General features: G+C 46.5%; 3 protein-coding genes across 5 annotated transcripts; 1 reads left to right on the top strand and 2 right to left on the bottom strand.

Moving 5' to 3' along the window:
* Window positions 1-130: 130 nt before the first annotated feature.
* On the bottom strand, window positions 131-8,358 carry RNF168 (ring finger protein 168). Its single transcript, XM_009089322.4, has 8 exons — window positions 8,243-8,358; window positions 7,857-7,927; window positions 6,991-7,331; window positions 5,833-5,909; window positions 4,510-4,686; window positions 3,763-3,887; window positions 3,399-3,486; window positions 131-2,908 (listed from the first exon to the last, which is right to left on the bottom strand). The coding sequence occupies exons 3-8, from the start codon at window positions 7,286-7,288 to the stop codon at window positions 1,844-1,846; spliced, it is 1,830 nt and encodes a 609-aa protein (XP_009087570.1). The 5' UTR covers window positions 7,289-7,331; window positions 7,857-7,927; window positions 8,243-8,358; the 3' UTR covers window positions 131-1,843.
* Window positions 8,359-14,741: 6,383 nt separating this feature from the next.
* On the bottom strand, window positions 14,742-20,301 carry WDR53 (WD repeat domain 53). 3 transcript variants are annotated; one of them, XM_030227054.2, is made up of 4 exons: window positions 19,858-19,901; window positions 19,062-19,131; window positions 18,446-18,937; window positions 14,742-15,996 (listed from the first exon to the last, which is right to left on the bottom strand). In XM_030227054.2, exons 3-4 carry the CDS (start codon window positions 18,920-18,922, stop codon window positions 15,409-15,411), a joined length of 1,065 nt encoding a protein of 354 aa, XP_030082914.2. In that variant the 5' UTR covers window positions 18,923-18,937; window positions 19,062-19,131; window positions 19,858-19,901; the 3' UTR covers window positions 14,742-15,408. The 3 variants fall into 3 exon arrangements, with proteins under 3 accessions (XP_030082914.2, XP_050833892.1, XP_050833891.1); XM_050977935.1 differs by lacking the exons at window positions 19,062-19,131; window positions 19,858-19,901 and adding an exon at window positions 20,167-20,301; XM_050977934.1 differs by lacking the exon at window positions 19,062-19,131 and having other exon boundaries at window positions 19,858-19,927.
* FBXO45 (F-box protein 45) lies at window positions 19,965-25,101 on the top strand. Its single transcript, XM_009089506.4, has 3 exons — window positions 19,965-20,334; window positions 20,574-20,930; window positions 22,581-25,101. Exons 1-3 carry the CDS (start codon window positions 20,059-20,061, stop codon window positions 22,764-22,766), a joined length of 819 nt encoding a protein of 272 aa, XP_009087754.4. The 5' UTR covers window positions 19,965-20,058; the 3' UTR covers window positions 22,767-25,101.
* Window positions 25,102-25,667: the final 566 nt, after the last annotated feature.

Genomic DNA, 25,667 nt, shown 5'->3' with positions numbered 1-25,667 from the left:
GTTTTATCTAGCAATCAGTTTTAGTCCTGGTTTTGTTTTTGCATTCTGCTTTGAAAATGGGGTTTGTTTTTTTACAGGCTTACCCTGACTGGACAGGCTGAGAGTCACCAGCATGGAAACAGTCAGTAACTCTGCCTTAAAAAAACCCTTTAATTAAGTTTTTTTGACATCATGGGTAAACCAGAAAATAATCCGAACTGTGTTAAGGATTAAGGAAAAGCAGACCCATATTGAAGGAAGGCTTCCAGAACAATGGCTGAGGCAGCAGGAGAAAAAGCAAAGGATTTGTCACTGGTCACCTGCTGTAACTTTCTCAAAAACCATCTCTGAACAGAACATATATTTATTTATTTATGAAGAGCCCACCAATGATAAAGATGTGCAGGCTTTGGGAAAAAAAAATCCTAACAAATTATATTTTTGGCTCAGTGTGCTGGTCATGCTTTCCATTAAATTTGGTTTTTTTAAAACTTAAACCATCAGAAGATGCTGCTGAAGAAACAAATCTGTTAGCAATGTCCTAGAACAGAATTAAATTCATCAATGGTGTTCAAAAAAAGGACAAAACTCAAACATTTGCTGACTTTGATGACTAGCACACACCCTTCAGCACTGCAGCTAGCATTTAGCTCCTTTTCAAACACAGACAGTGCAAAAGTAGCTCCAAAGAAGCAAAGAAAAGCCAAAATATGGCTTTATAAAACAACAGATGAAACAATTAGCAAGAAAACTTCCTCTGCATAGTAGGATCTGGGTGCCTCTTCCCCAGCCTCAACCTACAGGCCTCAGCACCTCCACGTCTAAAGTACAATTTTTTTCTTTGAGTTGTTTCAGTTTTAAACCCAACAGGAACAGTATTTAGTAGTGCCTCTAAAAATGGAGGGGAACAGTTACAGCCAGGCAGGGCAGTTATGTGAATTTCTAATTACAGTTATCATTACTGACAACTCCAGTCTTCAGGTGCTTCTTTCCCTTTTAACTTTCTCCATCATAACTGGCTTCTGGACTATTGTTTTAATCACACTCAAACCAGTTTGAGTATGAAAATGAAACAGCATTAAGTACAGTAACACCATTCTACATTCATATGTACCATTAACAGGATATCAACAACAAGAAAACAAAAGTATCTTGTTCTTAACAGGGAGAATAGGATCTGCAGGAGGGATCTCTGTGAACAGAGGTGAATGGGAGCCCACAGCATCCATGAAAGATCCTTGGCTTTGGCAGTGGAGAATGACCTGTTTGTCTCATCTTTGTTGAAGGGAGGGATTAGCATATGAGAGGGAAAGAGTGGCTGTCTTCTTACTCTCCTGTTAATGGGTGTGCCAACAAGGCCATTCCAGCAATAGCCTAAATCCCAGCAAGGTGCTTCAATTTACAGAACAGTGCTTGTGCTGAGGGGAGCTTCAACCTTGCAGCTGACAGCCAGCTGGCAATACAGACTCGTTTTTCATTTGATTCCTCCACGGAATGTGCACCTTTTACATTAAAGGCTTCAGATTCTCATTTTCAGATCAGACCATCAGTTATCATTGTTTTCCAACACTACCAGTACTCACACTCCAAACCATGTAAATGCAAGTCAGAAAATAAGAAATGCTCCGAGTCCTGCAAGAAATGCTGCAAGTGCTAGAAAATAATATTCAAGAAAAGAACAATTTAAAAATGTTACATTCTGGGGGTGTATGTTACTAGAACTTCTCAGAACTCAAAGCACTGCTGCCCAAAGTGGTTCCCCTCCAAAGCAACCACTCCAAACTGCTTAGGGAAGCTTTGCCTAGCACAGGAGAACATGACCACAGTTCCCATTCCCATTCCTCCATGTGTCCATGGCTCTGACCTACTCTGCAACAGGGCTTTTAAACATCTGCAGGATTGTCTTTTGCTTGTTCTTAGGCAGTGAACAGATATCATTTGTGTCACTGGTATTAACCACACAATTCAAAACCTTTCCTTCCTTGATGCTGGGGGATTTCACCCGGACCCTGGCAGGGGACTGCCAGTTTTCATTGCAGGAACCTTTCCGAGTCTTGTGGTGATTGGTTTCAGCCTGAGTTTTTGATCCCTTGGAGTCTTTTGCCCCCTTGGAGCTTCCCTTCCTGGCAGCAGAGTCTTTCCCAGACCGAGGTGGTTTGGTACGAAGCAGATACTCGTCTGGAGAGCCCTTCTGTCTGTTCAGTGTCCTTTCCTCCTTGTCCAGCTCCTTCTGCAGCTGCAGAGCCAAGAGCCTGTCCTGCTCCTCCTGCCTGCGCCTTTCATAGAACTCCTGCTCAAAGGCTCTTTGTGTCTGCAAGTTAAAATCATTCAGCTGCTCTCCTTGGTCTTCTACACTTTCTGAAAAGGTTCTTCTCCTCTTATCAAGCATGTCCAACTCAATCATGGCATCAACTGGTGCCTCCAGTAGCTTCCTTTTGGGAGTCTCCTTAGAGCTCTGTAGCTTTTTTGGTGTCTCTTCATTTGAGTGTCCAGCCTCCTTCCCCAGACCAGGCAACTCAGTCTGGCTGTCAGACATCACACAATTCATTCCTAACTGACCAGAGGTACAAGTTTCATCAGACTTTTCAAGGTTTACCCTTTGGACATCTGTCAAATTGCCACTGTCTGACTCAATTCCATCATCATCTCCTTTGGATCTAAGAACTGTCCTAGACCCTTCCCCTTCTGTGGTTCCATGATGTGCATCTGGAACTCCATCTTCTAAACCATTTGTTCCTGGTGTTTTTTCCTGCTTGACAGTGCCGGTTTCACCTGAAGCTGAGGCACTGAAATAGTTCATGCATGATTCCAAAAATGAATCCTTAGCTCCAGAATCTTTATTTACACTGGTCAGCTGTGGAGACAGGGTTGGCATTTCTTCTTGCTCATCCTGCACTGCAGAACTGCTGCCTTCATTGCTGTTGGTCTCCTGAAGAAAAGGGAGACACCACTAATGAAGCAAATTTATCAAAAACCCATGGGTGTGAATAAATACCAAACTCACTTCTCATGGCTGCACTGGCCCTGAGTGCTGTGGGACAGCAACTCAGGTACTTGTCTTTTTAAAAAAATACCTATTTAATAATAATGAAAATATTTAAAATAACTGCAGAAGCCCAGCTAAAGGACTGAAACCACAACTGCAGCATTTTCCTCTTATCAGTGATTCAGACTAAATGTGCAGGCCTGCTCATCTTCTTTGGAGGCCTTACAGGAATGATCAGAGAGCCATGGAATGATGTAAATGAGGGTGCACCCTGTTCCAGCAGTCTCCAGAACTGCCAATCATGAACACCAAAGGTAGCTTAAAAAGGGCAGTATAACCTGCAAGGGAAATAGAGGACTGGAACCCTACAGGCAAGGGGAAAATATCACATATTTACTAACTGTGAGATTTGTAACAAAATGATTCCTGTTACCCCAGAGACAGAGTTGCTCCCGCCTCTTCCTGTGGTACTGGAGAACGATGCTGATCCCAACATACCACAATTCTTTGGAGACAAGTACCTTAAAAAGAAAAAAATGATACCCCTTTAAACATTTCTCCTTGAACTGTCAGTCCTTTGCATTATTCAAGATCTTGAGGTTCATTCTGACAAACAAAAAACAAGAAGGCAAGTGTTTCCCTTCTCCTCCTATGAGGAAATGGTTTAAACTTCAAAGCTTCACATTTGTCCCCAGTTATCTCAGGAAGCTGGCCTACAGCATTCCAAAGAAGCAAATGGGGCAGAGGGACACTGAAACAGGCCAATAATTAAAGACACACTTGGCTGAATCCCTTACTTCTGAATGTCTCCAGAGTTGCTTGGTTTGTTCTTTGCCTTGCTCAGGTTCAGCGGGGATGTCTGAAGGGAGAGGCTGTGTGCTGGTGATGGGCTGCCAGGCACGTGTCCCTCGGGATCCTCATTCTTCCAGACAAGTAAAAACAGCATTAGGTAAAACAAAACACAACACAAACTGCAGAAACCTCAGGGAACTATTTGGGTTTTGCTGCAGAATTAAGTTACTGTTGTCCAAAGAATTCTACAACTGTGAGTTCTAGATGGTTACAGAGAAAGAAATGTTACCTGTTCTGTACATTTTTCTGGATCTAGCACTGAGGGACAGGAGGCTTTGCTCAAATAAGTACACAGGTTTCATTATTGGGTGGCAAAAATTCAACTAAGCAAAACAAATTATTAAAAGAAAAAAAAAAAACCAAGAGGTAAGGTACATTTTCACTGTATGTTCCTTTCTGCCAGAACAGGTTACACATATTTACATCTTCCAAAGAAGGATTTAAAAAAAGATGAGGAAAAGGAACCATACAGCAGAAAATCAATGTTTTAAAATATTTCACAATGAAAACATGCAGCACACATGATGGGTGCTGAATTTCAAGTGTGTATTACACAGGCTTCAAAAATCAATGGTCAATCAAGGCTTTAAAAATAAATTTAAACTATTCCAAATTTTAACATTTGCTCTCAGAAGTCCAAGTTGCTTGCACTATATTGGTATTTGCTGCTGTCCCATTTGATCCTAACTCACCAGACTGTTACTGAGCTGCCAGGCCAGCTCTTCATCTTGCTTCAGCTGCTTCTCCATCTCCTTCCGTCTCTCTTCTGCCAGCCTGTGCTCCTCCTCCTCCTCTGCCAGCAGCCGTTGGATGTATTCCTCACTCGCTTTGTTCTCCTCCTGTTCGTGTGCTCGCCTTTCTGCCTCCACCTAAAGCAGGTGTTTGAAAAAATCCACCTGGTTACTACTGCAGGGCCACACTTTACACCAGGACCTCTCAGCTGGCACTGCTTAAATGTGAACCATTCACTGTTCACAAAATACAGCAGCATTTCATTGCACGAGTCTCAGAGATGTAAGGATCACATGGATGCTGTGTGCAGAGCCTTGGGTTTGACCACAGTGGCAAATCTTTCAGTTTCTCTAACATTATACCATTAACCTGCAAGGTTAAACTCCATTCTTCACCTTTTCAAAGTGTTAACTTTGAAACAAAGCTAAGATCTCCAAGTACACAGCTGTACAGAGAAAGTAGGATTAGAATTCTGTTTAAGGCTGAATGCCAGCTATCCCACAGCATTTGCTCAACCTGCTTTTATCATTATATATCCCAAAGACAGCACATCTCTCTTCTAGAAAATTGCTGCTCTTGAAACACACAAACCCCAAAGCAGCAGGCCAGGAATTTTACATGTGCCTTTCTTACAGCAGACGTGCTGAGAGATCAGTTACCAACAACTCCACGAGGAGAGCAAAGTACTTCAAGAATAAAGTTTCTTTGGAAATTCCCCCCAGTCCTCTGCTTCATGTGCTCCTGTAATCACCAGTAAGGGGCTCTCAGGGAAAGGTGCATTCCCATACATTCCAGCTCTAAATCTTAATACTACTGTGTCTGAATTGGATGATGGATCCTTAAATAAGCCAAAATTGAGGCTTCTTTAGAATCTTTACTGACTTTGAAATGAGCAAATGTAACAGAGTGAATAAAGAACAGAGAAAATGCTCCATGTTCATTACTGAAAGTTATCTAATTCAGGTCTCTTACTTGGAGGGAAATCAAGAAGACAAATATAAAACCAAAGTCCAAACAGTTCCAAATTTCTACATTTGCTACCTTTATGTACATTAACTGAGAGATGAGGTAGGAGGGATAGATCAAGAATGTCACCTCATGTCAAATACAAAGAAATCTCTCCCAGCAATTTAATTCATGATTCAGGAGTGACCAGTATGTTCTTGCAGCTGCAGTGCCCTTTTAAGTATCTTTATTATTAAATAAAATTACAGCTGTTTGTAAGCAATTCAAATAAGTGGATACAAAGCATTTATGCTTTTTAAACGTATTTTTAGACTTACCTTGCTAATCTCTGCTTCATATTCCTGCCTCAGCTCCCCAGGCTTGCTCAGCTGGTGCTGTGGCTTGGGGACACAGACTAATCAAGAGGACAGAGAGGAAAAACCAAAATCAACAAAGTCATGATAGTCAGCCACAAAGGGTTTTAACAACAACAAAGGATTTTAACTCCATACCCTGTCATGGGAATGATTTGACTTAAATCAAGTGCTGTGATTGACAAAAGGAAGGAATAAAGCAAAAAATACCAAGGAAGTTTACAAAATATCAATAAAGTTTACACAGTAGAAGAGAGTGGTGTTACAGAGTGGCAGGAACAGGCAGTGTTTCCCAAGCACTGTATATAAAGCAAGTACAATGGAACAAGTCTCCCAGACAAGTTATGGCTGCCCCATCCCTGGAAGTGTCCAAGGCCAGGCTGGATGGAGGAGCTTGGAGCACCCTGGTCTAGTGGAAGGTGTCTCTACCCACGGCAGAGAGCTGGAATGGGATGATCTTTAATGTCCCATCCAACCCAAACCATTCCCTCATGCATTCTCTGTTAGTACACTGACCATAATTTGTGTGTTTCACTTTCTTTCATTAAAAAGACTTCAGAACACTGCAAGTGGAACAAGTTGCCCTAAGGCCAACCTATCAAAACGTCCCCCAAGGGAGGCTTGCAACATCATAAACCCCAAAATCCTTCTTCAAAAAGTTAATCAGATTTCACTTCCTTCTCTCTGACACCACAATTTTCAGCTCACAGATTCTTGCATTGACCGAACCCCTGGAATTTCAACCAAACTAACACCTGAAAATCTTTTAACCACTTCACTCACTAGACAGTGATAAAGAAACATACCCGCGGACTCAAACACTCTGCTTTCAGATGCTACAGCTGCAAATGAGCAATGAACGAGGCCAGGCACTGATACCCCACACCAAGGGCATGAACAAACACCCACTGAAACCACCAGCCAATGTAATTTTTATCTTCTGTGCTACAAATGAAGAAGGCATTGCCCCCCTCTCCTGCCCCTTTTGCAGGAGAGCTCTGCCAGCAGTAACTAACACACCTCCCTACCCACAGCTCCTTAATTTCCCAACATCTGAAGTCCACCCACAGCAATTCCTGTGACAAAGCAGAGACATCCCAGGTCGACTGACATTTCACTTACTTTCCTCATCCAAATCCTGTCCGTTCATCCTGCGCTCGCACTCCTCCGGGTAATTCTTCTGAATCTTTTCCCAGAGCTCCCAGTTGATCAGAGTGTTTCTGCGGGTGTTGTACCGAGCCCAGGAAGAGACTCGCCGCCGACAAAAGGGACAAGAAAGGCTGGCCTTCTCCACTGTCATCTGGAAGCAGGAGTTACACAGGGTATGGCTGCACGGCAGCGTGACAGGCTCCACAAAGATCTCCATGCAAATCTGGCAGAGGCAGTCGGACAAGGAAAGCTGGGCCTTGGATTTCGACATACTGACTCGAGGTAGAGGAACAGCACTAGGACAACATCAGGGCCTGAAAGCAAAAAGAAACATTTAGGTTCCTTATGGGAAGTAAAAAATAAAGGAAAATACAAAATGTTTTACAGCTTCAAGAAAATGTTAGTGGATTTAGAAGCCTGCTTAAGTGGTTGCTTTTCTCAGGGTCTGAGAGATTCCTGAGGAAGAAGCAGAGCTTTACAGAAGTCGTGGAAAAACTGTACCAGGTTTTCCTACAACAGTTTCCTCTGAGCTGTAACAGATGCTTTGGGGATAGCAAGGAAGCAGTAAGCAGAGGGAGGGAAAGAAGGTCAAAGTTCTTCCAGCCTCCTCTGTTACTCCCCTCTTCTCCCTATTTATGACAAGAGATGCTGGATATGTTCCTCCAGTTACCTTAACCTTCCATTCACTCATTTTTTCAGTATATACACATCCTTTGTGAGCTGCTTTTGGCACAAGCTTGCTTCCAGCACGTTCTGAAGGTGAAATACACGACAGCACAGGACTATAAAGCTAAAATTCCTTTTTTCTTAAGATAAATGAAGAATTAAAACTTCACCACCTTTTTGTATGACTTGAAACTGTGGGGGTCATCTGTCTCCTCACACGATTTTTCCACTTGGCCCAGCAATACTGTGGGAGAGAAAACAAAAGACAAATACAGCAAAAGAAGAAATCAACTTATATTTAAGCTTCAAGCTTCTTAAACAGGCAGCTTCAGAGACAGGAGGCCCTTGAAAAAAAAGGCTGCCATTCCTCACAGAGAACTCTCCATGGAGACAAATACACGTTAAGGCGAGTTTTATTATTTCCGCTATTTTTATTGACCAAAAAAAAAAAAAAAATAACCCCCAGCAGGTGGGCGCCCCACAAAAAGGGAACCCCGGTTCCCCTGCGGTCCCCGTCCCGCCCAGCCCCTGAGGGTCCCAGCGCGGACTCAGCACCCACCGCTCCGGAGGCCGCCAAAGGCCGCGGCTCCCGCAATGGCGGCGGCGCTCCGCCCCTCACTCAGCGGCTGTTCCCGCCGGCCGGCCCACGGCTCCGCCTTCTCCCCCTCTTTCTCCTCCTTCTCTTTTCCTCCTTCCTTCTTGTCCTCTTCTTCTGTCTCCTCCTTCTCCTCTTCCACCTGCTCCGCCGAGCCTGCTGGGAGACAGAGGCCCTCAGAGGGAAGGCGGGCTCGGCTGTCGTGATGGGCCTGGCGGGAATGGTTTCTCAGAGCCAGAGAGCAGCGTTAGTTGGGATGGTGGCGATAAATCCTTCCCTGTGACGGTGCTGAGGGCCTGGCACATCCTGCCCCCAGGAGCCGTGGCCGGCCCGGGCCCGGCAGTGCCCAAGGCCGGCCGGGCGGGCTTGGAGCCGGGCTTTGCTCCATGGCTTTGGTCCCTGGTTTTGTGAAAAATGCGTATTTTATGATTGGCTTTTCGCAAATATTAAAATGAATGTGATATGTTAGAAAGTTATGCTGTATTAATTTTGTTAAGTAGTGTGTTAAATATAGTTTTAGGTTATAATGTTAAAATAGAAACTATGCTATGTGGGATAGTTTTTTTTTTTGAAGAAAGGACTCTCAGCAAGACAGCAGCCACAAGACACCTCAATCTATCAGAGAAAACAAATTTATTGATCTTATCCTAAGAAACGAACTTAGAAGTAAGAGGAAGAAGTTAACACCAGAATCTGTGTTTGAATGGAATTTATGCATCATCGTGTATGAGGTGTCTGAATATGCAACAGGCTGTTGTTTTTAAGGGTTAATCCTCTGTTATAGTGTGTCCTTTTTCAGGCTTATTTTGCCCAGAAACAGGTTCTTGGACTGTCTGTAACTCTTTGTTTCTATTGTCTCATATTGTCCTAACCCAAATTGTCCAAATTATTATTACTCTAATTTAATAACTATTCTTATAACCATTTTATTACTATTAAACTTTTAAAATGTTAAAACCAAGCAATTGGTGTTTTTCACCAAGTTTGGTCCCTGGCTGTGCTCACCTGGCTGCAGGTGCCCAGGGCACATCCTGCCTCAGGTCCTCCTCCAGCATCTCCTCCTGCAGGTCAAACTCGTGTGCCAGGCTCTGCAGGCTGGAGTCCAGCTGTGCGAACCGAGCCTCCAGGGACAGCAGCCTGCTTTCAACTCTGGGTGGTGGAAAACAAGAGTAAGGAAATTTCAGAAGGATTTGGGGCTTTCTGCTATGGCATTGCATTGTGAACAGCTTCAGACCCTGTTCTGGGCATCCTCCCATGATTTGTGAGAGCAAACACCACTAAAAGTCAAGGTTTGTTGTCACATCTTCTTGGCTGTTTCCTGGTGCAGAGATCCTGACATCTCCAAATACAGCTGCAAAATGAGTATGTAGATATATCTGTGGCTCTCAACCATATGCATCATCAGTGGCATAGGTTTTTCTCTAACACGTTTTTAGGTGATTTATGCTTTTATTTGTGATGTCATGGTCTTTTGAACCATTTTCATTTAACATTGAGCAAAACTCATTACTCCTCTGGTTAAAAATTATGCAAATAATAAATAAGCCACCTGCAGTGGTTTTTTTAATAGGCCTGTCCTTCCATGGAACAACTGTGATAAAAACAACTTCATAGCTTGTATTTATTAACTGCTTTTTCATTATTTGGTATCTGTTGTGTTTTTCCTATTTAAAATTGTAAATTATAAAGATGACGTTTTCAGTTTTAAAATCATAAAGATGAGGTTTTGACTTTTGGTGAAGAAAACTGCCTGGTTTAAAAGAACTTGCTATATTGAGACAAGGTACGAGGGAATGCTGGTATTTATTTTTGTACCCATTTCTCTCTTTCCTGGAGATACAGGGTGTGCTGGACTTCTGTCACTGTGGGTGGTTTTTATAAACATGGTTTTCTCCACATTTTCCTGTTACCTGATTGAGGTGTGTTATTGAGAATCCTGAGGATCTCAATGAAAGCTAATGTAAATAATTCAAAGTTCCTTCCTAGGTACTGAACAACTATCTCAGTACTATGTAGTCAATAGTGATTTACTAGCAGAACATCACCTGCTTCTTACAGAGTTTTTTGTGATTTTTCTTTTTATTTTACAGGCAAAACTTCAGGCTGTATCAGCTAACAATAGCTACACTATCAGCAAATTTTATTACCTACATATTTTTCCTTATCTTTTTTCATTCCTAGTTTGCTCCACTGCTTCTGTGACCGACCTGTGTTAAACACTCTATTACCTGTGTCTTTGGATGAACTTCTTGTAAGGACAAAATAGCAGCTGGTGATGACATTAAAAGATAAAAAGCCAAAACAAAACCCTTCAAATATTTTTCCATTCTTTGACATGTACCCCACGGTATTTTAATGCCTGTTGTCATAAGAGATGGACCAAAAAAGCCATTTTTTCCTATCAGCAGCTCCTCCCTCACACTGCCTGCCTCTATTCCTGCCTCCCCCTTCTCCAAACCAAACCCTTATTAGGATTCTGTCTGCAGCTGACCTGAATGAGGAGAAAATAAAAACACTTCAACAGCTGCATATTTTACTAAGTATCCCTGACCTTAATTCATTGTCTGGCCGATTGTGCAGATCCTTGTCTAACAATTTTCTGTTGTTCCCTGAGGCCAGAGGCTTCCTCTGCAGCCTGGTGAAGTTCCTCTTAGTGTTGAAGGACTCCTCTTGCTTCAGCAGAATTTTGGGACAAAAATAGAACTTTAATTGGAAAACTAAAGTGGTGTCATGTAGAAATGTAGGGAGCTCAGAAGAACTGGAAGGATTGATGTGTCATAATTGGATTGAATCTGTCAGCACAGAGAGAGCAAGTGCAGAAACTGAGGTGAGGTGAGTTGGGTTTGCTGTGAATGACTTTCAGAGCTGGGTTGTCAGATAATGAGTGTTCTTGCCGGTGAATTGTTGGTTTGCAGCTTTTTATCATGCTAAATAAGCTTCCTCATGGCCCATTCTCCAACTTCCTCCTCTACAAGTAAGAGTGAAGTTATCTAAGATCTCATCACTAATGCTACTCTTAGTGCAGCAGTAGTTCCTCAGCAGCCTTCAGCCAACGCTTTACTATTAGACCAGTTTTGTCTCTCAAACAGTTTTTTATTGCCTGTCTGTAAATTAATCTTCTGTATTTTTAAGCACCTGCCACAAACATTTCAGCATTTGCCAATTTTGGATCTAAAAATGTCTGCTCAGTTATACCATGGTAGATCCACACTGAATTCCCACAGCTGTAAGTGAATTCTAATAGACTGAGTGCTGCTGCCTCTTGATCTAAGTTTGGAATGAAAAGAGGAAGAATGGATTAAACCTTCTGTTTTCATTTTCATCATGACCTCTGAACACTTTTTCTTTAGTGTAAGTGAAGTTACCACTAAGTCAGTGACCTCTAACTCTGACTAGTGTACACACAAACCACATCCCCATTCTTTACCAGAAAGCTTTTCAAATTCCTCTCTTGTTAGCACACAGAACATACTTGGGAGCCATGCAGTAGAAGCTCCAGCATTCCCAGTTCTCTGGAAGCGTGGTTTTATGTGAAACCTTATTTCTGCTATTCAGGCATTTACAGAAAATGACATTTTAGAGCTGTCACTCTGTGGGTTTGATTTTCCAGGCCAGTGCAGCATCCCACACTTCTCCAAGCTCTCCCCATTCTCTCACTCCATGGTACATTAGACACACACTTCTTCAAGCAGTATACATAGAATTAATTTTCCCTTTTTTCTTTCAGGAGTTTCACTGTTTTTCCTTCTGGTCAGGTCTCCCATAGCTACTTTTGTGTTCATCATTGTGTGAATCAGAGTCACCCAGGCTGTGGGTGAACCAACAGTATGAGCAGTACCTCGACAAGAGGAGCAGTTTCTTTCCAAGTCTGTCAGCTGTCTGTCTGTCAACACATAATCATTCATTTCCCGAGCAGAAGTACTGCACCCCATCAGCTGTGATACTCTTGACAGGGATCCTTTTCACTGCAGGTAAGCCACAGTTGTATGTATGACACCTCATTTGACTTTTAAATGTCTCAACACTTCATAGTTTGCCTTTAAATGTAACACTTCATAGAATCCCAGAGTGGTTGGGGTTGGAAAGACCTTAAAGCCCAGCTCATTCCACCCCCTGCCATGGGCAGGGACACCTTCCCCTGGACCAAGCTGCTCCAAGCCCCATCCAACCTGGCCTTGGATACTTCCAAGGATCCAGGAGAAGCTATAGCTTCTCTGGGCACCCTGTGCCAGGGCCTCACCTCCCTCCCAGTAACGTGAGAGTGGGGACAGTATCCTGCTTGCCTCTAACTGCTGAGAATTTCAGACCCTATTTTGACTCTTTTTCCTGAAGAGCCACGTTCATATCTTTATATCTGCTCTGAGCCACCATCACTGGTGCCTGCTGCTGCACAGCCCAGCACGGATCAGTGCCAACAGGGGCAGCTGAGGCTGGATTATTTTTCAGGAAGTCCATGAACCTGTTGGTCACGTTCCTCTGCCAAGTGCAGGCTTTGGAAATGGAGGGTGAATCAGCATCACCTATGACCTGATTCCCCAGTGATGGTGATTTGCTTTCCCTTAACTTTTAAGAAAGGTCCATTCTTGGGGGATTTTTTTGCTCATGATAACCACTTACTCCGTATTTTGGATCCCTCCAGACTCTGAGGCATGGTCTGAAAATCAGAAGTTCACCTCAAATCTCCAGTTAGAACAGCAAGCCTGAATTTCACAGAATGTGCTGGGTCAGAAGGGATCCACAAAGGATCTGGCCCTGCACTCCTGCTCCCCCCTCCCCCCAGCAATCCCACCCTGTGCCTGAGAGCATTGTCCAAATACTTCTTGAGCTCTGGCAGCTTTGGTGACATTCCCTGGGAAGCCTCTTCAGTGCCTGACTGCCCTCTGGGAGAAGAACCTTTTTCCAATATCCAGCCATAACCTCCCCTGACACAACTTAAGGCCATTCCCTCAGGTCCTATCACTGGGCACCACAGAGATCAGTGTCTGTCCCTCCTCCCCCCATCATGAAGAAGTTGTAAACCTTAGTGAGGTCTCTCCTCAGGGAGGGGAGTCTGTTCCAGGCTGAACAGACCAGGTGCCCTCATTGCCTGGTGACATTTCATGCAGCTGCAGGCCATGGGTGATGGAGCAACTGCCCAAATCCTACAGCAAACAGTCAGGATGGCAGCCAGGGAATAAACACCGCCATAGACCTGATGGCTCTGTCCATCTTTCCTCCCCTGTGAGTGAAGGAGATTAAGCCTGTTCATGAGCTCTTCCCTCCCTGTTTACACCCCACCCTGTTGCCCACAAGAGTTTCCAGAGAAGCACAGGTTAGCCTGGCGTGGTGTCCCGTGTCCCAGCCCTCCCTGTCCCCTCCCCAGCCCCACAGGACCTGTTCAGGGTCTCGTTCAGGGAGCGCAGGGAGATGCTGCCTTTCGCCATCTTCCTGGAGAACACCAAGAGAAGGAATAAAAGCTGGAGTGGGCTCGCTCCTCTCTCCTGCAGCCGGCAGCACCAGCAGGGACAGGGGATCTGAGTCCTGCAGGAGGTTGTTTGTTCCAAGGCTTTTTATAGCCTGTATATCCAAATATAGGTCATGGATGCACCAACACACGTTCATGGACATATCACACACTGAACCACACAGCCTGACCCGACCCTTCCTCTGCCCCACTGATCCCATGGCTTCACAGATGAACTAATTCACAGCTAACACAAAAGGGAGCAACTACAACTTTATGCTTTTTTTTTTATTTTTATTGCTGTGTTTTGGCTTCAATTTGCTGTTGCGCCCACCAGATCATGTCTTGGGCCAAAGTCTCCTGCTGGGAAAGGCTGTACAAGCAGATTGCCTTTGTTTTTTTTTAATTATAAAGGTATGAAGGTAAAATCTGATTTGGATGAGAATGAGTTGTGTTTGGTTGCAAGGAGCTGCTTTGAGCAAAACCAAGACAGTTGAAATCTCTTCCATAAAGCGAGGAGAGAGACAGCACAACCAGATAATGATTTTCCAGAGCTGGGTATGTTATAAAAAAAAAAGAGCTGGAAATTTTTCCAACATGAGTCTGGTAACAGCCCAGTTGGTGAAACACAGCAGCACAAACCCAAACCTTCCACCAGTGCAGCAAGTCCTCAGCCAGCACTAGGAATTCAGTTCTGTGACAGGATAAGGATAGCCCAGGAAAAATCCCCTTTTTTAAAAAATTATTTGCCCTCTTCATAGGAAATCCAGCATGAACTGAACATGCCTAGAGCTGTAACATTTCCACTTAGGTCTTCCTGTCTTCAACTTGCAAATGAAGGGAAGCTCCTAGCAAGCTAAGTTCTGCTCATCATGTTTCAAAGCTTTGGGAAGACAGGAAGTATTTAGGTAAGGAGAAGCTGTGCCTTTGGCCCTTCGTATTCACCCTGTGATGGGGGTACAATAAACAATTTTGTGTGAGTCTGCCACTATTAGAGTGATTCTAAGGACAAGGGAAGAGTGAGAGAGAAAGCATTTATTAAGACAAGTGTAATAGTTCTTTTTCCCTGGGATACACAACTAACTGACAGCTGACCCAGCAAACAGGTGTAACAGTTCCCCTGCTCCTTCTTTTGCTGCAGTGAAAAAAATTCAGTTGGCAACCACAGGGAAACTCATTTGATTACTCGTTAATTGATGCATCTCTAGTCTATGCAGCTGCTGACAGAGTGTGATGAAAACCAGATTCCACTTTAAGCCAACTGGGACACAGCTTCATGGGAGAAGTCACACAGTGCACTGCAACAGCCCAAACCACATAAATCTGAGCCAGTGACAGCCCTGCTGCTGCTCAGCAGCCTCCCTTTGCATTGTGGGTGTCTCCTGAGCACTAATTTTCTTCTCCAGCCTTAATTATGTCAGCTTAGCCATGAACTAATGTTACCCCTAAATACAGAGACCCGTTTCACTTAAATTCAAGCAGCAAGCTGCCAACCCTGCAAGAGAGTGGCTGTGAACATAACAGCCACAAAGAACCAGCACAAGGCCAGGGACATCCCTGGTGCACAGCAAATCTCTTTCCCTTCCCAGGAACCCAGAGAGGTTCACTGTCCAGTTCACTGTCAGTGGATGTAACTGGCTCTGAGAAGTGGTTTTATCCCCCAGACATCTGTAAGCACCTGGCTGCCTTAAGGCTCTGGCAATGGATAGGCTGATACAGAGCTGCTCTGGTCAGCAACCAACACTCTCCTGGAGCCTTTGATCTCTGCACACGAGAGCCAGTTCACCTTCTCTCCGTGCTCAATGCTGAGCTTTGGCACAACTCCAGGGTGTTCATTTGAGGCTGCTTTGTTGAGCTTCCCATCCTTTCTGCTGCAAGCAGCTGCTTGGGCCTTCCTCTTGTGCAGAGATTTTGCTGGACTTTTCTGCTGCTTCCCAACGTTGCTGCTGACATCCCAGAGCAAAACTTTCCCATCGTTTCCTCCAGACAACAACGAGTACCCCTCAGGCATAAAGAGCACCTGTGAGACTCCCAAGCTGTGTGCCTGGAACTCCAGCTCACGCTCAAACCTGGCCCCGGTGACTCGGAACAGCCGGACTTTACCGTCCTGAGCTCCACAGCCGAAGATGTTTCCGCAGGAGGCCACGGACAGGGAATGTGCGAGTGGCGGGTTGAAAAACTGCCCGGCTGACTGCGGGCTCTCTTCATCCATCTCACACTCCTGCAGGTTCGTGCTCCACAAGGGACGAACTTTCTGCAGGTTCCACAGCATCACCTGGGGAAAAAAAATCAACTGTTGGTGTGTTTTACTTCAAATCGGATCTTTAGTAGCAAAATAAGCAAACACACTTCTTGTCCTAGCAGAGCAAAGGCTGTGTGTGACTCCAAGGGGTGTAAGGCATGTGGTTAAACTTGCCCTAATAAATGTAGCAAATCTTTCTGGCCTGCTTTCCAAAGCCCCACCACCACACTCTGCAGTCAGTGACTCATACCTTTAGTCCATGGAAGAGATGCAAACACTGCTCTAAAAGCTTTTGCATTCATCACAGCAATAGTAATCATGACAAACTGCACATCAATTATTGAGAAGGAGGGACAGGGAAACCCTAGCAGTGAGTAGAGATCATTACCATTCTGGATTTCTGTCTCTGCTACTTGGCCTATAATAGTCTCTTCCACGAATGTGTCTGAAAAATGGGACAGCAAAAGGCAAACAGCAGTTGAGGCTGTGGTTTTTAAACAGGCATATTTGTATTTATTTTTATATCCAGTGAGTAGATCTGGTTTGTGCTATGGAGTAGGGTATGCTTTACCTACTGAGATGGGGCAGGTCGTGCTTTTAGACTTCCTTTTCCGCCCCACCTCCAAGCCCCCAGTGAAGGATCCTGTGTCTCTTGTACAGCAGTTCAAGCACTACAGATTTATACTGAGCCAATTAAAAATAATGCTCTCAAGACTTTTGTAGGATCTGAATTGACACTGAGCATTCACAAGGCCAACAGATCAAAAAGCACAAGTCAGTCTAATGCAGCACTGGTGTACTGTTTGTTTCATAAAGCTAAACTTCAATTTGTTATTAATAAAAATACTCCTTCAGTAGTAATCACCAATAAGAAGTACAGGAGTCTTTAAATTTAGTTCACAAAAGAGCCTGGCTCTGCATTCCTGGAATCCAAATCACACTAAAACATCTGAAATATATTTCCTGTCACTTTCCTGTTTCAGTTACTGCTGTTGCTGCTGCACTAAAACTACTTCCAAAACAACCGTGATTTACTGTAAATCAAGAGGGGCTGGGTGATGCTTACAGAAAATACTCCTGCTTTCATAAGACAGAGGACTACAATCTGATGAATCCATCAACTGATGAAGAGTTTTCTGCAAACTTAAGTATTTTCTGTCCTCATGGCATTTTCCCTGCTTCACCAAAACTCCTGAAAGAACTTCAGCAACCTGAATTTCAATTCTCATCAGCCATGACTTCCCTGAGGGTTTGACAAGCCCAGAACATGTTTTGTAGAGCTCATAACTTGTCCAAAGGCATGGTGCAGCACAGGGCTTCAGAGCTCTGCAGCTAAGCTCCCCTTTGGGAAATGATGTATTCTAAATGCAGCTTCAATGCAGGACAATGCTCTTTCACTTTCACAAAGCATGAAATCCTGTTTTGGGATACTGACTTTCACCTAAAAACCAACTTGCTGAGCTACAATAAATGAAACTAATACTAAAAAGTCACAAAAATTAATCATCTCACTTGTACTGAGTTGTACATAAACGTTTACAATTCTGATTAAAAGTTTCCAGCCACAAGCTTGTGTACTTGCATTTTAGGGACCAAAATTAAGCCAGCTGATGGACTGAGTGTTTACTCCCCCCAAAAGGATATATCATCATGGCTTTAACACAGAAAAATACAATTTATACTAAATATCAGCATGTATTTGTTCTAATGGGTGTGAGATGTACTTTGGTTTCAAGAACACAGGGTGAAACTGCTCAGACCTGTCACACAAACTTCACCCTGACACCGCTGGAACCACAGAAACCTTCGAGAAGTGACAGTTTTCATATTGGGCCAAACCAGGAATGCGGTCAGACCTCAACCACTGGAAAGAAATTACTGAAAAATATCTGTTCTGGGCTCAACTCCCAGCATGGCTCTTCTCAGAATGCAAAGGACAAAGTTTCTTCCTGATGAGGATAGGAAGCTTTAAAAGGCAAAGAACATTTCATGCTTCCAAGATTCTAGCAGAACAAAGGATAAATGATACAAATCACTTGTCCTCACAGTGATACATTCCACCTGGAAAGATGCTGCTCTACCTGCCTGCCTCAAGCACTGTGCCTTTTCCTCACCATCCTTTGCATCTCATCTGCAGCCACAACTGATCCCCAGGGACAGCTGCTGGTTTTGCTCAGTCCAACAGAGAGCTAATGCAGCACATGTGAGCTTTGCACTGTATTCTGATTTCCCCTCACTCCACTCACTTTTGAATTGTAAATGTCAATGAAGATAAAAACAGGGGCAGAAGCTGCTGAGTGGAACATAACTAACAGCCCCAACACTGAGGTTTTGGGCCAAAACTACTTCAGAATAGTGAGGGAGCGTTCCAGTGACTGCAGGCTGAACACTGTGCTCGGTGAAAGTCTGTGGGCGCCTCACTGCACAGGTGGGTAATTACTGTTTCACTTCATTAACAACCGTGCACATGTATGCAAATCACCTGCATGTCCAGTCCACAGGAAACCAGGCTTTGAGGCCGCTGAGGTCGGAAGGCAACAGACGAGCAGATGTTGGAGTGTCTCAAAGACCGGCTGACTTTCTTGCTCTCCAAGTCCACAACCTTTATGGCCCCCGAGTCATCGGCCGCAGCCAGGAAGCTGTCGGTGTCGTTCACCGAGAGGCAGTTGATCTCCTCCTCGTTCACGTGGAAGCGCTGCAGGGGCTCCTGGAGGGAGCGTACATCCAGCACGCTAATGCTTTCTCCGTGGGACGTGTACAGCGTGCTGGGCCGGCGGGCGGAGAACACCACCGAGGTCACGTCCTCCGCCTGCGGGAGCCGCAGCTGAGCCACGGGCGAGCCTCCCCCATCCCAGAGCGCCAGCTCGCCCCGCTCCGCGCCGGAGGCCACCAGCCCTTCCGCGCTCACGGTCAGGCACAGGACAGAGGAGGAATGCCCACCGCTCCACTTAGCTGCCATGCTGCAGGGACACCCCTGAAACAAACAATAACAAGCCCTGAGCTGAGGTGGTTGCTGGTCTCATTACAGCAGAAACTCATCAAGCAAGAAGATCGTCCTGAAACTCCAGTATCCTCGACAGCTCAGGACAGCTCAGTACCGGAGTGGAGCTTTCGCTCAAACAGCAGCGACACCAGAAACAGCCGCGATGCTGACCGGTCTTTTCCAACCTAAATAATACAATGAGACCTTTTAAAAGAAACATTGCTAACTTAAAACAGGTTGCAACATATTTAATTGGCTGTCAGAGCACACCCGTGGCGCTCACCAACCTTAACCCTCCCTGGTGTGACCGCCAGCAGCAGCGTGTGTCACAGCCCTGCTTAGGAGAGCACATCAGCAGAAAATTAAACGGAGGGCGAAAAAGGGGGGCACAGAGTGTTGGAGGGACTGGGACGCTGCGGAGAAAAGGAGAGAAGCACACAGGGTTTGTGTGACAGCCCAGCAGCCGCTTCGCTGCCCGAAGGCCCGTGCATTTATTTAAGTACTGGGCAACAAACGGCTTGTTTCTGGTGGTTTAACCTTCTTTGTTGGTTTTTTTTACAACCACGTTATGTTTCCCATGTGATTTTTGTTGACCCAGACCTAAAGAGCAGCCAGAGCCCATTCATTCCACCAGAGAAACTTCGGTCTTGGCGATCAAATAACTCTACAGAGAAGGCCGATACCTTCCCGGCAGCTCGCATCGGGACAGATTCGCGGCCGCCGCTCCCCGGGGGCCCCAGGTGAGTGGTACCGCGCCACCCCCCGGGCCCTGCGGCAGCTCGGTCCGACCGCCCCCCGCCCCGGCAGGCCCGGCCCTGCGGCCGCCCCCCTGGCCCGGCCCGGCCCGCGGGACGCGGCGCTGCCGGGGCCGTGGCGGGAGGCTCGGGAGGCGCGGGGCCCTCCACTCTCACCTCAGCTCCTCCGCGCTCCCCTGGCCGCCCCCGGCCTCCGCTCGGCTCCGCCGCCGCCCCCGCCCCTCGCCGGCCCCCCGCGCCCGCCGCGCACGCGCGGGGCGGTGCCCGCGGCCGAGATGGCGGCGCCGCGCGCCCCCGCGCCCTGAGGCCTCGGGCGGCCCCGGCGACACCGGGCGGGCGAGGGGAGCGCGGGGGGCGATGGCGGCGGGGCCCGGCCCCGGGCCCGGCCCCGGGGCGGCCGCGGCGTCGTGGGGAGGGCCGGGCTGGCGGCTGCCGGGGCGGGTGCTGGAGCTGGTGTTCTCGTACCTGGAGCTGCGGGAGCTGCGGAGCTGCGCGCTGGTCTGCAAGCTGTGGCACCGCGTCCTGCACGGCGACGAGAACAGCGAGGTGTGGCGCAGCCTGGCCGCCCGCTGCCTGGCCGAGGAGGCCCTGCGCACCGACATCCTCTGCAACGTGCCCACCTACAAGGGCAAGGTGAGGCCGGGACCCCCGCCCCGCCGGGAGACCCCCTCACCGCCTCCCCCGGCGCTTGGGGACACCCCCGCAGCCCTCCGGCCCACCCGCCATTGGAAAGGACGGGGGCGGGAGGCTGGGGAGCACGGCGGGGTTTTATCTCCTAGAGCCACAATGGTTTGGGTTGGAAGGGACGCCTCCCACTAGAGCAGGCTGCTCCAAGCCCCGTCCATCTCCCCCACCCGCCTTGTCTCGCCCAGGTCCGTGCCTTCCACCACGCCTTCAGCACCAACGACTGCTCGAGGAACGTGTACATCAAGAAGAACGGCTTCACGCTGCACCGCAACCCCATCGCGCAGAGCACGGACGGGGCGCGCACCAAGATCGGCTTCAGCGAGGGCCGGCACGCCTGGGAGGTGTGGTGGGAGGGCCCGCTGGGCACCGTGGCCGTCATAGGCATCGCCACCAAGCGCGCCGCCATGCAGTGCCAGGGCTACGTGGCCCTGCTGGGCAGCGACGACCAGAGTTGGGGCTGGAACCTGGTGGACAATAACTTGCTGCATAACGGGGAGGTGAACGGCAGCTTCCCCCAGTGCAATAACGCGCCCAAATACCAGGTGAGGGGGTTTGGAGTGGGCTGGGGGGTGCTGGCTGTCCCTCGCTGTCTCGGCTTGCTGCTGAATTGCTCCTAAGTGACTCTCAAAGGTCTCTTTGCCTTCCCTGCAGAAGGCAAATGATTCCACTTTGTGAGCCCTTTCCCCCCTTCATTTACTGCTTGTGCAGGCTACACCTGTCTCGTGTTCAGTGCACCTGACGCTGGGTTGTTCCCACACTTTAATCTCAAACTCTGAATGTGAAACCTGTACTGTGGCTGTCTGCTTAGACATCCTGGTGCTTTTCAGAATAAAACCTGAAAAGACTGTTGTAGCTTTCTGAAGCAGCAACTTGCCCCACAGCAAGGTGTCTGAGGGCTTGTACCCCTTTGTTGTGTGTCAGGGTGAGCTGAAGTTAGTGCTTAGGTGAGAGTCTTCCTGCAAAAGCTTGCAGCAGTGCTGATTGCTGTTGCTTTGCTCACTGGCCACCTTCCGTAGGTGACATCTCTTATCTGGAATCTGATGTTCAGATACCTTCAGGGTGTTAAAGAGCAGAGGCCACCCTACCTTTTTGTCCTTATAGAAGTGCTTGTCTTGTCATTCTGCCTGCTCACACAACTGCCTTTTCACTGCTGGATTTGCTGGTGTTACAGCTTAAACTGGATCATTGTTATTTCCATCTTATATTCAGAGAATGGGTTAGAAGGGACTTTAAAAATAATGCACTCTAAGCCCCAGTGCTGTGGCTTTGTTTCACTTGTGGGTGAAGATCTGTGTAGTGCCTTGCATCTGATATTCCTAAATTTTGTGTGAAAGTTCAAATCAGTGACCCTTTGCTGTATTTTGTGTTTATTAAGATCTGTGCAGTGGTCTGCTCATAGAAAATGTGCTTGCAGGAACCACATGTGTGTGTTAGTGTTGGCTAGAAGAAATTCCCAGTGCTGGGGCTGGCTGGAGAAGAGTCAGGAGTCTGTGTGGTGCCTCCTCTGCTTGTGGCTGTTGTCTGGGACTTCTGTTGGTATCTGAAATAATGTGTGCTAGATAAATGCTGGCAGCTCTGGATCTGCCTGGATCCAAGGCTCCTGCTGTGGTCAGTGCTGCTTTCACTTGTGTGTGTGTGTGTGTGTATATATATTTTTTTAGGGGTTTCATTTTGCATTTTTTCCTGAAATTTCCTTTTGACTTGGTGAAGAAACCCCTCTGTCAGTGACAGCACCTGCATATTAAATCTGTTCTGGGATTTTTTTGTAGGTGGCACTTGCCTTTCTCTAACCCATTGTCTTTAAAAATACTCCTCACAGAGCAGTTGCTGCTCAGCAATAGCAGCAGCTGAACACAGAGTTCAGGTGACTTGGAGCTCATGGCAAAGATTCCAGAGCTCTGCAGTATTTCCAAAGCACACAGCACGTAGTGCCTGCTCTCAGTGCTCTCACAGGTTCATATGGGAAGGGTCATGTTTATTATCATAAACACATAGTGGATGCAGGCTGTCCTGCTTCAGATCGTGGTGAAATTGAGAAATTGCCATCATAAGAGCAATCAGTCATGAGACACAGGACTGCTCTGATTTAAAATTCTCTGCTGTGTTACACTTTGCATTATTTTTGTTTCCATCTGAACATGCTGAGTCTGTCTGTGTGTTATTTTTACTCTCCCTCCTATCTCTGTTTCCAGATAGGTGAAAGGATTCGAGTTATCCTGGACATGGAAGACAAAACATTAGCATTTGAGAGGGGCTATGAGTTCTTGGGAGTTGCCTTCAGAGGACTGCCAAAAGTTTGCCTGTATCCAGCAGTGTCTGCTGTGTATGGTAACACAGAAGTGACTTTGGTCTACCTGGGAAAGCCTCTGGATGGATGACGTGGATTGTTTCGTTGGGACATCGAGATGTGGATGTTTGGGAGGAGAAATCTGCATGTTGGTTAGAGGGAAACGTGTATTAGAGGAAAAAAAGAACAAAAAAGTGTGGGTGTGTGTCCAAGAGCCGTCAAGGGAACCACGTGGAGTTTGGAAACGGAGGACCAGCCGTACTTCAGAAATTGTGTTACATTTCCTCTTTCTACCAGGCCAGAAAAATCCTCAGGGCTGCAGTTGGCTGAGTGGGAAGCTGACACATGCATGTCGCAACAGATTTTATTGCTAAAATGGCAGTGTGACCTCAAACATTTAAGAAAGGACTTGATACAAAAATGCTTGAGGAAATTACCCTGGGATTTGTAAGTGGCGTGTTTTGTGAGAGACTCCCATTTCCAAACTGCTTGTTCCTTCCTTCACTCCTTCCTTCCTTCCTTCCTTCCCTCCTTGGGGCCAGCGTGGGGGCTGGAGCAGAGCTGGGGGTATTTACAGTTTTTGGTGTCCTCAGAGGCACGGTCTGTGCAACTGCCCTTCTCTGGTATAACCATACAACACGTGTGCAGCTATTTTTAAGTGTATTTTAAGGATTGTATATAAAGAAAACGTTGAAAAGAACAGTTAAAAGAAAGGGTTTGCTTTATTCTAACTGGGACAAAATTTGTTAAAGGGGAAAAAAAAAATCACCCCCCTCCCTGGCACGAGAACACACAGCTGGGACAGGTGTGAGCCTTCATGTCAGTGCAGTTCTGTTGTAATGTGTTTTGGGATGCTCTTTGTGGAGTGTGGTGCTGCTTTGGGTTGTTTCCTGTGAAAGTTTCCATGGCTTCATTGACAGGTTTGTTCTCTGTAGGAAACAAAAATGTTTTCCCTGCGAGTTTCCTTTCAGCAGAACTCGTGCTTCCCTCGGGGAAGGAAGGCTGAGCACAGCACTGAGCCTGCCTTCCTCTCCACGACAGAAATGCCACCTTTTCAAAGCATTCTCTCACACTTGCTGATCACTGTTGTGAGATGTCTCAACTTAATGTGGAAGGAGCATTGGGCTTCTGCAACCAGACCTTACTTTCAGCTTCAGTGGTTTTATAAAGCTTTAAGGCTTGCCTGAACCTTTCTGAACTGAATGAAATCCCCCAGCACCCCAACATTCACCTGCCCAAGAGTAGTAAAACTCTCACCAGCCCTTTGATGGGGATTTTGGGTCATATTCAGTGTTTCTGCTCTTCACTGATTTTCTCAAAGCCATGTCCAGACTCCCCAGGTGTGTCTGTGTGCTGGCCTGTGCAGGCTGGGAAGCTGCCAGGTGTAGTGAGGAGGGAATTCCTGGTGAAACCACTTTGCTGTGAGGCTGGAAGGTCTGTAGGGAGCCCTGGGAGGGCCCTTTAGCAGGGCAGGAAAGCTGTGAGACCTGTGGCTGGTTCCTGACTCTGGCTTTGTGCTGGTTGGCATCTCCCAGAGCTGTCTGGGCTGTTTCAGAGCTGCTTTTCAGAGAGGGAAAGGAAATGTTTATACAGTCTCTTTTTGCTTATTTTGTTTTGTTTTGTTTTGTTTTTTGTTTTGTGCTGGAGAATGTGAGTTGCTTGGTACCAGACACTGGCAATTCTCTGAGCATGGAAGAAAGAGGAATTCCTCTTGGGCTGTTGCTCATCCCCTTCCCTGTTCCTCAAGGAAGTAAGTGAAAAGCCTTGGAGTGCTTTTGGCCAGGTAGATCACCAGGTTCTGCCCTGGAACTGTGTAAGTTGTTACAATTTAAAGGATTTAAAAGTATTTATTTGTTCTGTGTGTTCATTGCTGAAAGGCAAATCAAGGTCTGTTCCTCTTGCTGCACCAGACAGAATGTGCTGTGAGCAATGGAGGTGTTTGAGGTGGTGCTGAGAACAGCCAAATAAAGGATGTGGGACGGGCATCCAAGTACCCAACAAATCTGTTACAGGCGTTGATTGTACTGGAGTGTCAAGTGTCTGCAGAGCAGAACCATGGGGCATAGAGTTGGGGATAAAGGAAACAAAACCCTGCCCAGTTTAGGAAAATAAATAGTCCCCAGGATGAATGTATCCTCAGTGCAGTCCTGAAAGATGCAACCTCTGCTGTTGTCCATGATCCAGTTAGAGGCAAGGAAACCCTGACAATTCCAAGGAGTTTTAATCACAAATTCAGATTGATTCCCATTCTTCAGACTGCATCTTACCCTCTAAATAATTTCCCTCTAAATCAGAAATGCTGAAAGTTGAACATTCCTTAAGGGTGGGTTTGGGTGGACTCACTTATGTAAGATTATAACTTATTCCTGGAGACCAATGCTGGCTGTACAAAATATTAAAATAAACTCTGCTATCATTCAGAAGGATCTATCAGTGTGGATTGTTGGAATGACATCTGCAGAATCCCACAGGTGGGAAGAAGGGAGCTGCAGTTTGGTGCCCCAAGAGGACAGAGGCATTGGGGCTGTGTGAAGTGCTGTGTGACTGCTGGGAAAGACAGAGTCTGAGTGGTTAAGGAGGGCTTGGAAACTCAGGGATCTGATAGCTGTGATAGGAAATTGCCTCCTCTGAAACAGGGATGCTCACTCCTGACTCTGGGAAAGGCATTCCTGCCTGCTGAAAGCTTCTGGGTTGGAGTTGGGGTGGTGTGGTCACCACTGCTGCACCGAGGGGTTTCCTTCCTCCTCAGCTTCCTGCTCTTTCCTTTGCTTTCCCTGTGGAAGTTCAATATTTCACAGAGCTTTTAGGAAGAAGTATTGTGGGTTTGAGCTCTGAGGCACCTTCCAAACTCTCTGCACCAAGAGTTTGCTTTTAAGCAGTAAATCCTGGCTGACACCTCCTGCAGGAGCAGAGAGGTTTGTGCTGGTTTGCCAAGAAGGCAGAGTTGGTTTTTTTAGCCTGAGGTACCTCAGAGTCAGCTGAGCAGTTGTTT

Source organism: Serinus canaria, chromosome 9 (genome assembly GCF_022539315.1).
Source record: "Serinus canaria isolate serCan28SL12 chromosome 9, serCan2020, whole genome shotgun sequence".
Lineage (NCBI taxonomy): Eukaryota > Metazoa > Chordata > Aves > Passeriformes > Fringillidae > Serinus > Serinus canaria.
This window is presented reverse-complemented; position numbering and strand designations above follow the sequence as displayed.

Bases quoted from the DNA above. Each gene is read 5' to 3' on its own strand.
- WDR53 (XM_050977935.1), bottom strand. From the start codon at position 18,922: ATGGCAGCTAAGTGGAGCGGTGGGCATTCCTCCTCTGTCCTGTGCCTG. The intron at 15,997-18,445 runs GTGATTTGCATA...TTTTTTCCCCAG, and splicing joins CCTGTGGACTGGACATGCAG to GTGATGCTGTGGAACCTGCA.
- RNF168 (XM_009089322.4), bottom strand. From the start codon at position 7,288: ATGTCGAAATCCAAGGCCCAGCTTTCCTTGTCCGACTGCCTCTGCCAG. The intron at 5,910-6,990 runs GTAAGTGAAATG...CCTCTTGATTAG, and splicing joins ACAGGATTTGGATGAGGAAA to TCTGTGTCCCCAAGCCACAG. The intron at 4,687-5,832 runs GTAAGTCTAAAA...CACCTGCTTTAG, and splicing joins ATGAAGCAGAGATTAGCAAG to GTGGAGGCAGAAAGGCGAGC.
- FBXO45 (XM_009089506.4), top strand. From the start codon at position 20,059: ATGGCGGCGGGGCCCGGCCCCGGGCCCGGCCCCGGGGCGGCCGCGGCG. The intron at 20,335-20,573 runs GTGAGGCCGGGA...TGTCTCGCCCAG, and splicing joins TGCCCACCTACAAGGGCAAG to GTCCGTGCCTTCCACCACGC. The intron at 20,931-22,580 runs GTGAGGGGGTTT...CTCTGTTTCCAG, and splicing joins ATAACGCGCCCAAATACCAG to ATAGGTGAAAGGATTCGAGT.